This window comes from Urocitellus parryii, chromosome 3 (genome assembly GCF_045843805.1).
Source record: "Urocitellus parryii isolate mUroPar1 chromosome 3, mUroPar1.hap1, whole genome shotgun sequence".
NCBI classification, from domain to species: domain Eukaryota; kingdom Metazoa; phylum Chordata; class Mammalia; order Rodentia; family Sciuridae; genus Urocitellus; species Urocitellus parryii.
In genome coordinates this window covers 71,631,588-71,644,581 of record NC_135533.1, presented here as the reverse complement: position 1 = coordinate 71,644,581, position 12,994 = coordinate 71,631,588, and the positions used below count along the sequence as shown (strand labels likewise).

Genomic DNA, 12,994 nt, shown 5'->3' with positions numbered 1-12,994 from the left:
TGGTAATACAGATTTTTATAATTCTTGAAATTCCTTTGAACTTGGATTACAGTTAAGATATGCTACTCAAATGATAATCCTATATAGCTCTTGAAAATTGTACTGAGCAGACCTTAATAAGCTCATTATATATAAACAAAATCTTTTTGAAGTGTTAGTTTCTCAAAGAACTAAATTAAAATTCAGGCAAGGGGGATATAGTTCCAAAAGAAATATGGAATAAAGGCATTTAATTTTAAGTCTTTTGTGGTATCATTTGTAAACACTGGTGTGGAGAAACAGATTCATTGTAGTGGCACATTAAGAGTCTCCTTGGCTTAGGGAACTGAAACCTGGAAAATCATATTATAAAAATGTCCACCTTTCTTACTATTCCAGAAAGAAACTAAGATTCATTATCCTTTATATACTTATATAAATCCTCGGGAATTATAGTAGGAAGTATGTGATTTTTGTTTTATCTTTCACTGGGATACTTTGTGATTTTGACACTAAGCCTTACTAATATCTACATTTTTCTACCTTATTTCAATCTCCCCAGCTTTCACTCATACTTCCCACAGTCTCTAATATTTCTTATATGTCATATTCATTTTTTGGTTTAATTCTAGCTATACTAAAGTTGTTAATGAGAAAGTGTTTCATTTCTCATTCTCAAAACACAGCATAAGATAACTATACTCTCTTGTCTTTTTGCTCAAATGTGGCTTTTCCAACTGTGTTTAATTACTTCATTTTATTATTTTAGATTAGTCTAAAAGGAGAGCCTAAGGACAAAAGAGTATACAAATTAATTTTTTAATACTTTAGCCCTCATTTAAAGTACTTTTTGGACATTTGCAAGGCACATGAAAATATAGCCTCAGTATTTAATTATTCATCTAGAGCATGTTTGGGAAAAATTTATTATGACTTCTGAGTTACTTTAGTCATATCTAACAAACCTCAATTCTAACTTTTCCTTATTAATTACATTTACTCCATTTGTTAATCGTATCATATTGAAGTAAATTTAAGTTTTGCAGAAAAAAATAATTTAAAAAATCTATATCCATATTTACTACAGTTGAATATATAGAGTTTGCTTATTAAGTTTTATTTTATATTTGGGTGCACAGGAGTGATAACATATTCAAATGACATTTGTTTTCATAAATATTTAATTGAGTTTGTCATTTGATTATACATGATAAATTCTTCAGAGGACATTGTCACTTAACAGAAAATAAAATTGATGCTCATTTTGTTGTTGTTTCTTTCGATTTCCCATTTAGAACAGAGGAACAATTTCCTTGCCCTATCATTTCTCTATAATAAAAAGCTTTATGTGAGCATGGCTTCTTTTGTTTAATTTTTGTGCCATCAGAATGGCAGCATAGTGATTAATTGCTGCTGTGCTGCCATCAAAGATCTTCCATAACACACAGTACAGATAGTCTCCAAATTCACAGTGTTTTTTTTTTTCTTTTTAGTGTATATGGTTAAATAAAACCATGAGCGTTTGGGGGTAAAGAAAAGAACAACTAAAACAAACAAACATCTATTAAAACCATGTTGTATTTTATTTATTATATTTTACTTTTATGTTTTTATTAGTACATTATAGCTAAACATAATAATGGGGTTCCTTTTGACATAATCACTCATGCATGGAATATTTTTAAACATCTATTCACTATAGCATGGTTTTTATTTTAGTATTCCCGAAATTGTTTCGCTTTCTATTTCACATTTGAGTACATTATTACATTTGTCATGTGACATTTGATTTTTTTTTCCGATTTTAGAGAATATTTGAGGTTTTTAAGGAGCTGGTAATAGAGAGTTAAAGGAGTGGGCCTGTGCCACAAGGGATTTCAGCCTGTGGCATGTGGGAGAGATGTTTTTTCTTAACTCCTAATATTGTCCTACTGTGTGACTGTGCCTTTTACATTTGTATTCTGAGCCCACCCTGCCGTAAGAGTCAGTGAGCACCCTAACCTTCGTGTTTTCTCTTCCAGGGTATATTTCCTTCCAGCTATGTTCACTTGAAAAATGCCTGTGTAAAGAACAAAGGGTAAGAAATAAGGGTTTTTTGTTTTGTTTGTTTGTTTGTTTTAGTAGTTGGAGGATTTTCACAAAGCTATTACCTATTTTGGAATTTTATAATTCATGCAAGCTTGAAAAATGAGCTGTACAAGGTCATGATATTGTTGGTGCTGTTTGATGAAGAGACGCTGACTAAGGCCATTGGTGGAGGGAATTAGAGAACCCATCTGCTCCTTCAGGACAATGATGGGATCTAAGAGACTGAGGTCTCTCGTTGTTGGCATATCATGGAACCAGCTCAATCTTAAGCAGAGGAGTTGGTTATTTTGGTTTCCTGTTATTTAAGGAAGCATGGCAGTTAGATCTACAAAATGTTAAGTCATGTCTTCTCAAAACCCAAGAATTTCCTCAATTTACCACCGATTTTAAGAAGCCAAGTCTATCTTTCTCTAAATGAGCATAATACCATAGTCTTAGTGTTAGCATTCCACAAAGCCATTGTTCTCCTTTAGAGAATATTATTTATATGACACTCAGTTTGATTGAGCTCACTGATTATATACGATTTCTTATATATTTAACATTTTTTCAATCAGTTCCTAAAATGATTGGTAGCGTCTGTCAGAATAATACCACTCAAGCAAGAGTAAAGTTATCTCAAAATAAAAAATAGTGGGTTCAATCTTCAGCACCTCATAAAAATAAGTAAGTAAAATAAAGGTATTGTGTGCAACTACAACTAAAATATATAAATAAATAAAGTTAATGAACAGACTCATTGTAAGATGGATTTGGACATAAAACATTTAGAGCCATTATCATAGGGAATCTTTATTGGGTCATTGTATAATTTTAATTTTATAACCAGAGTACAGATTCAGCCATAGAAATTACATTCTTCCTCAAATAGTTATAATAGCAATCTGGTATTTGAACTCTTAAACCAGAGTAAATAATATCTTCAAATTTTAGTTTTACCAGAAAAGTTCCAAGTATGTTATTCAAATGGTGATTTTTATGTTCACCCTCTGTAAAGGTACAGTATTAAATTTTTGTTCAGTGAAAGAGATTCTACGGTATAAATATTTCCTATATGGATAAAAGTTCATCTAGGAGACTATTACCCCATATAGCTTATATATGTCAGCTACTTTAACCAAGTATTATTAGTAGGAAATAGTAACTTTTCAAAAATAGTAGATTGAAACTATAATTCTAATACAAATACTTACCACTGCTGATAGAAATCTTTTAATAAATACATATCCTTCAGAAATGTGTAGCTATACCCCCCACAATTATCAAGCAAAGTTACCAGTCCTTTTGAAGTCTACCACCCCTGGCTTGAAACTGTCCAGCCCTGTTCAAGTAAACCAGAGCTCAGGACAGAAAGCTTTTCAGCCGCATACTGCTTCTTTGTCCTGATCTCTCTGCCCTAGTTATCTGGAATGGGCATTGTTGAAACTCTGGGGTCTATCCTAGCCCTTAAAGTGCTTATCTGGACAAGACCCTGCAGTTCTTTCCTCTGAGTTCTTTCTTGCTGCATTGGCCCCAAGACCCACCCAGCCTCCATCAGACACTGATCAAGGAAGAGAAAAATAGAGCAGGGGATAAAAGGGATATCAGGCATTACTCCACTTAGTCAGCATCCACCCCTCAAAGGGCATTGGAGTGGGACATAGTTTTAAAGTAAGGACTTACTTTTTTTTTTTTTTTTTTTGCAATGTTGTATATCTTGCCCCCTTCCATATGCCTCAAGAAAGCTTAAATGCTGGTAAAGTTATCTCAAAATTTGGTTGTGCAAGTTTAAGACTTGCCTATGAGGTATCTACCTGACACCAGGCATGATAGGCATGGGGCAGCAGAAGAACTTATGAATAGAACAGACTTCATTTTCTAAAAAAGAATTATTGGAGTTGGTCAGACCCATGGTTCTGGGACTGTTATTGGAAGAAAAACATTGGTCTGAAAACATTTGAGAACATGTATTGCCAGATGATTAGTTACCCAGAGAAGAATCTCTGTGGGAATTTGAAGGTACCTATCTTGTTGGAAGCAGATTTTCAACCTGATGTTCCACTGGGATGAAGTTGCTGCAAAGTACATTTCAGAATAAATGAAAAAAATATATAATTTCAAAGCAACTGCTTATGATAGACTATTTGAATTTTAGTTTTGGTTTTTGTGTATTTAATAGGAAAAAACTGCCTTGCCCAAATGGCAGTTTTGTGCTTAAAAACTTGCATTTTGTTTGGACAGCTCTCTCATCAACTTCCCACATATTGAATTGTCTTTATAGTCTTTTCTGAGTTTTCAGAGCAATGGAGGACTGATGGGGACCTTTAGGTGATAGTTTGTGTGTGAGGCCACTTCTGGTTTGTTCTTGCTGAGGTCATGTCACTTTTAAAATGTTGAGCAGGATGTCAGGTTTTCTTGGAAATTCGTTGTTCCCTCCCTGACCTTGTGTAAGATCATTTTATAATCTCTCTATCTCCAAATAGTCATCATTTAAATTGCAACATCTGCTTCAAAAGCAAAATAAATGATGTACCACCCCTGGAAAATGTCATATATAGACTTAATAAAAGGTTCTATATTTGTCACAAGTCATATATCAATATTTGCTTTTAATTCTAATTTTAAATTCCAGTTTTGCATTTTGAGCTATGTGAAGCTCTAGAATGAAGGAAAATATTCACAGGGTAGGTATTAGCAGCCATATGAAATGAGGAGATGGAGCTCTGGTGAAGGAATCAAGGCAAACTTTTAGTTCCTATACTTCCATTAAGAAGATTTTATAAAAGACAGTTATACACACTTTGGACATACCATCAAAAAGGAACGACAGAGCAGTTATGAGCCTCATACTAAGAAGTAATTTTCCCTTGATCATGGAGATGACCTGGTTCAGTGTCTAAGAAGCTGTTACCTTTTACATATTAGATGTTGTCCTTGAGAAAATGTAATGAAATAAAGAAAACAGTCTCCATCAACATAGCCCATGGTGTTCTTTGAGATGCAGTGGTAATAACCACGTAACCATTTTAACCAGCATTGAAAGGATTGGAAAAAAGAAGCTAGAGATGCAGAAAAGGAGATCATTACATGACAAAGACAGAATAAAAAAGACAAATTAAATCTTCCCTTTTTTTTTTTTCTTATCTCCTTACATTTCTTAACTTCAGGACAAAGACACATATCTATTAAATGTTGGTATGAATATTTTTATAGTTTCTGACTTTTAGAGAAGAAATGGAAAGACTGCATTACCCTAATTATAGAGATTAACATTTTGGATGAATTTTTAAATATCTAGGAAGTGTTAAAAGCCTTTAAATTTAATGCTGCATGATAACATTACTAATAGTGCTAATGATTTTTCGTGGTCTGGTTCACATATAATAAAAATGAAGGGTTAATAACCTCCATTGTGTGTTCACTCAGGGTCCCAGTGTCCGGTTTATAAGGATGTTCATTTGAGTGTTCCCATCCTGATGGCTCAGTAGCGTTTCTTTTACTCTCTTGGTATCTCATGGAGTCATAGCACTTGGAAGGCAAAGTTCACCTCAGACTATGTAACGTCTGGTGACCTCATGTGGATTTGGGGCTAGGAGAGGTTAAAAGAGTCTATTGGTCTATTGGTCACCCTGTCACCAGAGTAGAACTCTTATGTGGTTCCTTCTCTACTGCAGGGATCACACTTAATCTGGATGAACTGGCTGATTCCCTTGGGTATTGCATTGCCCCGTGACTGTCCTCACACAAACTCATAATCAAGTCCCAGTTACTGTCTTCAGGACCCCAAATAAGTTGATGGCTCTCCTTCCTAGTTTATGTTTTAGAGTACTTAAAACCAAATTGTTGCCCATGGTCTTTCCATATAGGCCTTTTCTTTTCTAATTTCACAGACAATTTGAAATGGTTATTCCTACTGAAGACTCCGTTATCACAGAAATGACATCAACATTAAGAGACTGGGGAACCATGTGGAAACAACTCTACGTGGTAAGTTCTTTTTTTTTAGTGTAGCGGCTTTTCGGGCAGAGAGTTTTCTTAAGCAGTATCTGAACACAAATAAACATTGACTGACATTTGAGCACCTGCTGTAAGTCTCTAGGACTTCTCAGGAAACCAGGATATAGATCTTATAAGACATAGCCTCGTAATCTCTGTGTGCACTGAGCATGGGTCTCATACGTTATTTTTCAATATCGCAGGATAAAAAAAGGTGACTTTTCTGACATCTAACCAAATAGGATGGTTTACATGGATCTACTATTAGACTTCCTGAATATTTTGAATTCTCAAGGACAAATAAGTTTATTTTTAATACAGTTTTAGTGGGAGCGGTAGTTTATCATATTTTAATTCTATAATTCAAGTGTACTATAAATGACAACTTCTTATCCAGAGTCAGTGAGAATATTCTAAATATACTAAGGAAGGGAATGTTTCTTGAACAACAACAACAATAACAACAAAAAAAAAATCGGTGTTTTAAGGTATATATGATTACATTATTGAGTGCTTGTTATACAACAGATCCCTCTGGAACTACTCCATGTACAGTATTTCATGTATTCCTTATGGTTAATCAAGGAAATAATAACTGTGATCATCTCTAGCTTATGAAAGGGAAAAATGAAGCCCAGAGAGTGAAGTACTCCATATTCAGTAGTCCCTTTCTTATCTGCCAGGGATATAATCCCAGACCCCTGTGGAGCTTCAAACTGTATAATACAGAACCCCAAATATATACTATGCTATATTTTTTTCCAAAATAAATATCTATAATATTTATCTATGATAAATATCGGTGATAAAGTTTAATTTTACAAATTAGGCACAGTAAGAGAATAACAACAATAATAAATAAAATTGAACAGCTATAACATACTATAATAAAAGTTCTTTAAAATTTATGAATTGTTTGTTTGTAGAATTTTGCATTTAATATTTTGAGAACTCAGTCACTTGTGGATAAATGAAACTCTGGGAATTGAAACTGCAGATAAAGGGAACTACTCTCATTGGAAAGTAGCTGAGCTAGAGTTTTGATGTGAACCTGGTACTATGTATGCAAACTACTATGTATGCTGAAGTCAGAGGGTGATGAAGTTTTGAGGAAGAGTAATGAGATTTCTCCTTGTATTTTCAAAAAAAAATTTCTAGAACAATTTAATCATTTGAAGGAATGTGTTCAAAATCCAAAGGTGTGCTTATTCTGACAAAATTATTTTAAGTCGCCTGAGAGAAAAATCCAAATTAGTAAGGGGCATAAGCACAGAAAGATAGTTTATATTGTCTATTACATCTAAAATGAATAGGGTGTTTCATTGAGAGAAGAATATCTTGAAAAGTCACTAACCAAAATCCTTTGGTCCTGGAGTTTTCTGGCCACACCATTCTGGAGCTGGTGGCTTTAGAACTCACTGGGAAAATCCACATGACAAAGCTTACATCTTAGATGAACTGCCAGAGTGTGGTCCTTGTAAACATGAAGTCAAGATAGCTGATGCACAGGGAGGGCTGTGTACCAAGATAGTGCTAATGAAATGCAAATCTTTCTTTTATTAATTTTTAAAAATTTATGCTGGGAACAATATTAAATCCAGGCATTATTTCATTTGAATTAGCATTTTGTGTGACACATTGTTTGAAAAGTTTGAACCACTGCATCCCAAATACCCAACTTAAGAAAGTTATAAAAATAATGACAGTGTAAGTGTTGTCCATTAGTTGAGCTGCAACACCCAGACTTTTCCTTTTATGTAGCTTCTAGTAGGGAACAAAGTTGAATTTCCTTTTGATTCTGTCTTATCTAGCTATTTTTACCTGCTTTTGAGGTTGGAGGCATCTATTTTGGGGACAGACTTGGTAGGTTTGAAAAATCTATGTGTTGTAAACTCTGGAAGTAATCTCTTCTTCTGGTGTCCTGAGTAATGGGAAAGAGAGATAATTATCTAACAGATTCCCTGGCTACTAAAATGGTAGTGGATTATATGAGGAACAAATGTAAATTTCAATCCTGAGATATCAGTTTTGGCACTGAGAATGAGGCTAACTTGGCCACTTTGGACCTTTTGGTTCTCTCTTTCTGATGTAAATGTTCTGTGCCTAGGGTTTGGTTCAGGTTTCATTATGCTTGAGAGTATTTTGGATACTGTCCATTTTCTCTTCCAGTGATTTCAAAGTACCTGCTTCTTCACTGAAAGGTGTTTGATGAGGGCAGTATTTTTTTGTAAATTGTAAATATTATATAATGTATGCCAAATGCTTAGAATAAAAGCACATGGTAAATGTTTGAGCAGTGCTTGTTGCTCTTCTAAATAATATTGGTAAAGGCCTGAATTATGTCTTTTAAAATAACACTTAACAAAATATTAGTAATGTAACCACAGAAAGTTTAGGAGAAATACAGTGCTCATCCTCTACTGAGTACTTTGGTTCAGCCCTGAGCTATTTTACATTTATCTTCCCTGGGGCTCTGCCAGGTAACTTTTATTCTCAAATCTTATCAAAGATGATTTATCCAGAGTCCCACATTGAGTGGTAAAGCCTGAATCTAAATCTAGGTCTGCTGCTGTAAAAACCTGTTTGCTACATTTCTGAAATATTGCAGGAATTTTTAGATACTGTTTTATTCCAAATGTTTGATATGTTACCATACTTTTTCATTTAACACTGAATCAAAGCATTTTTATTTCTGAATAGTCTTCATAATTATCCAATTTCACACATCCAATTTTTATGAACTATCATTTTTTTGACGAGATGTGCAATCTCGTAATCTGTGTAAAAACACTTATTTTTACAGTGGTGGTGAAATCAGGTGGCCAAGCCTGTAGCATGACAATGTCTGTTCCACCCCTTAAAGGGAAAGCTGACCAGCTGGCTTTAATGTTTACAAAGGATACCGCTTTCTTCTCATCTTTACATTATCTTAAATTGAAGTACAGGAGGTAACATCACAGAAAAACAAGTCCATCTTATAGAACGATTGCAGATCTCATCTCCAAGTGCAGGCATGTGGCCTTTCAGTGTGACAGTCAGTTCAAGAGGGTGCTGGCTCTCTCCTTTGCTGCATGAGATTTGATTTCTTTTTATACTTCCTCATGGAATTGTTTTACTCAGTGGACTTTTCCTTCCCACTACTGATTTCATCAAATGTTTGATATTCCCAGCTTATTCTTTTGTAAGACCTAAACAGAATCTGTCTCTTGAGGTCCACAAAAAAAAAAAATAATAATACCTTTAAATCAAAGTCCCCATTCATTCTCCTGCAGGGGTTACAAAAGACAGGCACAGCCCCTGTGGTTGGGCTCTAAAAGCCACGTGGAGGACACAGACCCTGGGTTGCTAATTATAAGAGTATTGTGTCATAGTACTCTTGCTTGTATGGGAGTGTATCACATGAGCAAAAAGTAATAGAAGACAGGCTCGATAGAGTGCTTTAGGAGTTGAGAGCAAGATTATTTATTTCCCAGAGGATCAGGGATGCATCCTAGAGAATGTTTTCTGTCCTCTGCACATTTGTCTGACCTGCACAGCACATGAAAACTCCTCAAGACACCAAGTATCAATAAGGTATAAAACACTTCACTACTTTTTAAAATTAAAAAAAATGTGTTATCACTCAGTGTCTTTACCCATCACGGGAACCTGACATCTCCTACAGCTTGTGGCGTGAGAGGACTTCAGGTAATTGATAACCGCCACTTTTTGTGTGACCTTCTAATGATTTTTGTGAAAATTAAAATACAGCTTCTCGTTAAGGAAGGTAAGAAGTGAATCCTTACATAGATTTACTCTGGGCTGGGTACAGTGGTGCACACCTGTAGTCCCAGTAGCTCAAGAGGCTGAGGCAGGAGAATCATAAGTTCAAAGCCAGCCTTAGCAAAAATGAAGCACTAAGCAATTCAGTGAAATCCTGTCTCTAAATAAAATACAAAATAGGGCTGGGAATGTGGCTCAGTAGTCAAGTGCCCTGAGTTGAATCTCCAGTACTCCATCTCCCCCCAAAAAAAATTTATTCTGATATCTGTGAGACAAGAGATCTATATTTTGGTTTTGTTAAAGAAACAGTATTTGTAGAGAGCCTAGTAGCTGTATTAGTAATGGATAATTACTGAAATGGTATTTATTTGGGGCCAGGCATTGTTTTCAGAGTTTTAATATACTAACTCGTTAATCCTGACAACAACCTTTTAGGTGGGTAGTATGATACCTGTTAATAGATGAGAAAACAACACAAAGAAGTTAATGAATCACTGAGGGTTTTTTAAGCCAATAAATGCTAAAATTAGAAGGTCATTGGGCTCTAAATTGGTGCTCTTTAACATGGCTATGCTGCTATCTTCATGTATGTTACCTGTAATCTATAAAACAATCTTGTATAAAGATAGTACTTCCCTATTTTAAAGATGACAAAACTCCATACTCAAAGTTTATGAAACTAGTAAGTGGCAAGACCAGGATTTGAAGTCAGGAGTTTAACCCATCTTTTTTCACTAAGCCACAGAGCTTAATGATTTTCATAGGAGGTTATCATGATTCTATGTGATTGTATAAATAATTTAAAAGCACCACTTTTTAAAAGTAGTAAATACTGAGCAGATAATGACTGTGAAAATTTATCAGTGAATTATCATGAATGAGCTTGAGAGTCCTCTGTGCACCTAATTTCTAAAGTAAGATCTAGCTGGGTGTGATGTCACTTACCTATAATCCCAGTGACTTGGGAGGCTGAGGCAGGAGGATCACAAGTTCAAGGCCAGCCTCAGCAACTTACTAAGGCCCTAAGCAATTTAGTAAGACCCTATCTTAAAACAAAAAAGTGCTGGGGATGTAGATCAGTGATAAAGCACTCCTGAGTTAAATCCCTAGTACAAAAAAAAGGGTGGGGGAAGATCTAATGAATTGTTAAGGTATAACAATTATATAAGATATAATTGGATTACGATGTTTTCTATTTCATCGACTTTAGTTGTATGCAGCCATAACACTGAGGGGAGAGAAAAGAATGTGAGCAAGAGTTATCAGGAAAGACTGCCTCACAAAAGTGGATGTCGTGCTGAGCCTTGAAGGATAGTAGTGAGTTTGGACAGAGGTAAAGACAGGAGCACATGAAGGTGTGGAGGCATACTGGAAACAGGAGCACTGTGGTTGTGTTGAGGAATAGGAGAATGTTGTATTCTTGGACAGGAGAGCAGCATTGTTGAAACTTGGATGAAAGCAGGTAGAGTCATACTTGCACTTGAGAACAACGCGGGAAATGAGTGTGTTGATGGTGAATCTGTTCAGGATTCAGGAAGCATATAGAGTGTAACCAAGACTCACCCCCTGCCCCTTCCTATTTGGTTACAACTCAGCATGGGACTGACTACCAGTTCTCTTCTTTGCATATTTCTTAGAGAAATGAAGGTGATCTCTTCCACCGGCTGTGGCACATCATGAATGAAATCCTGGATCTGCGGCGCCAGGTGCTGGTTGGCCATCTTACCCATGACAGGATGAAGGATGTGAAGCGACACATTACTGCCCGCCTTGACTGGGGCAATGAGTGAGTACTGACTGTGGGAGGGTACTCTCTAGTGGGTGAACACAAAGGAAGTAACGTAGGTGTGGGAAGAAATCACATCGGCTTTGACCTTTTCACCGGCTTTATGAGGACTGTCATTGATGGAGCCAAGAGCCACATTCTTTAGGTCTGGTGTCACACCAAGGCATTGTTTGCTCTCTAGTGTCTTGTGTGGTGTGATAGTGTGCATGTATTCATATAAAATGAAATGTTCATATGGGTTAATTAAATATTGCCTCTGACTAAAATGGACCTTATCTTCCAGTAGGCTTTAGGTTTGGCATGTGTACTGGTTCTTATTGTGCACCTCTCCATATCATGGTGTGGGTTGCCAGTGTAATCTGAAGGGAGACAGTGATGTTAGCAGCTCCTTCTGAAAGGCTTAGGCCAGGTGCACCCCGGGGACCTTTCATTACTGTTGTGATGGTTCCTGTGCATACATGTCAGCTACTCGGGAGGAGCTGCTTGGGAGAAGAGTAAAAAGCTGTTTTTGATGGAGATTTACCTTTAAAGAAAAATGTGGGGAACTACCTTAAAATATCAATCAAGCACTTAAATAGTAAGTCTAATCACTAAAAGCTCTGACCAAAACTGATATAGCACTAAGTATGACTGGCAGTATAAGAATTAGAAATGCAAACAAGCCAATCTAGGATTGCATAGGGCCTAGGTTTAAGGCACCAAAATGGTTTCATAATATCCTACAAGGCCATAGCCTACCTTTATTTCCTTTCCGCAAGCTCTCATTTACTGTTTGGACCTTCACAGGATCTTAGGGCAACAGAATAAAAAAAGAAAGAATAAAAAAAGAGAGAGAAAATGTCAGGACATTTTGAACAGTGGACAAAATGCAAACGACAGCAACAAAAAGAAAATTGGAAAGTAGAATGTTTCCCCTACCCTTAGGAAGTCACTTTATCAGAAGCCAAGTGTGATTCCCACCAAGATGTTAAATACTACAGGAATGACAGATTTGAATCGTGCCACTCACCCAGAGCATGTATGACATCTTTTTGAATGTGCTGTGCCACTCAGTGACTAGCATAGCCTTATCTATTTATCTCTAGAACATTCATTTCTCTGAGAAATAAAGCAGGTACAGGCGTGGAGTGACTGAATCATGACTTAGTTTTTGACTTACATGAGTTCTAGCTGGTGGTTTGAACATTTGTTGGGCTAATTTATGGTAAATTGGTAAAACCCTGTTGCATGAAAATGAATGATACATTTATTAAGATCATCTTTAAATTCATGAATTTTCTGAGCTCTTATTCTGTTTTCTTTGAATTTCATTGTCCACTTATTAAAAATAATTTGTAGCACACATATTATGCATTTTCCTTGTTACTTTAAGAATAAACTTGTTTTCCTATTGAAGTGCATTGT

At 35.7% G+C, this 12,994-nt stretch overlaps 1 protein-coding gene across 1 annotated transcript in view; it reads left to right on the top strand.

Moving 5' to 3' along the window:
* Dock4 (dedicator of cytokinesis 4) overlaps window positions 1–12,994 on the top strand; it is a 437,995-nt gene that overhangs the window by 187,000 nt on the left and 238,001 nt on the right. The window contains exons 4-6 of the mRNA XM_026408408.2: window positions 2,001–2,056; window positions 5,937–6,033; window positions 11,442–11,590. Coding sequence (XP_026264193.1) covers window positions 2,001–2,056; window positions 5,937–6,033; window positions 11,442–11,590 — 302 coding nt within the window. The remainder of the gene's footprint in view (window positions 1–2,000; window positions 2,057–5,936; window positions 6,034–11,441; window positions 11,591–12,994) is intronic.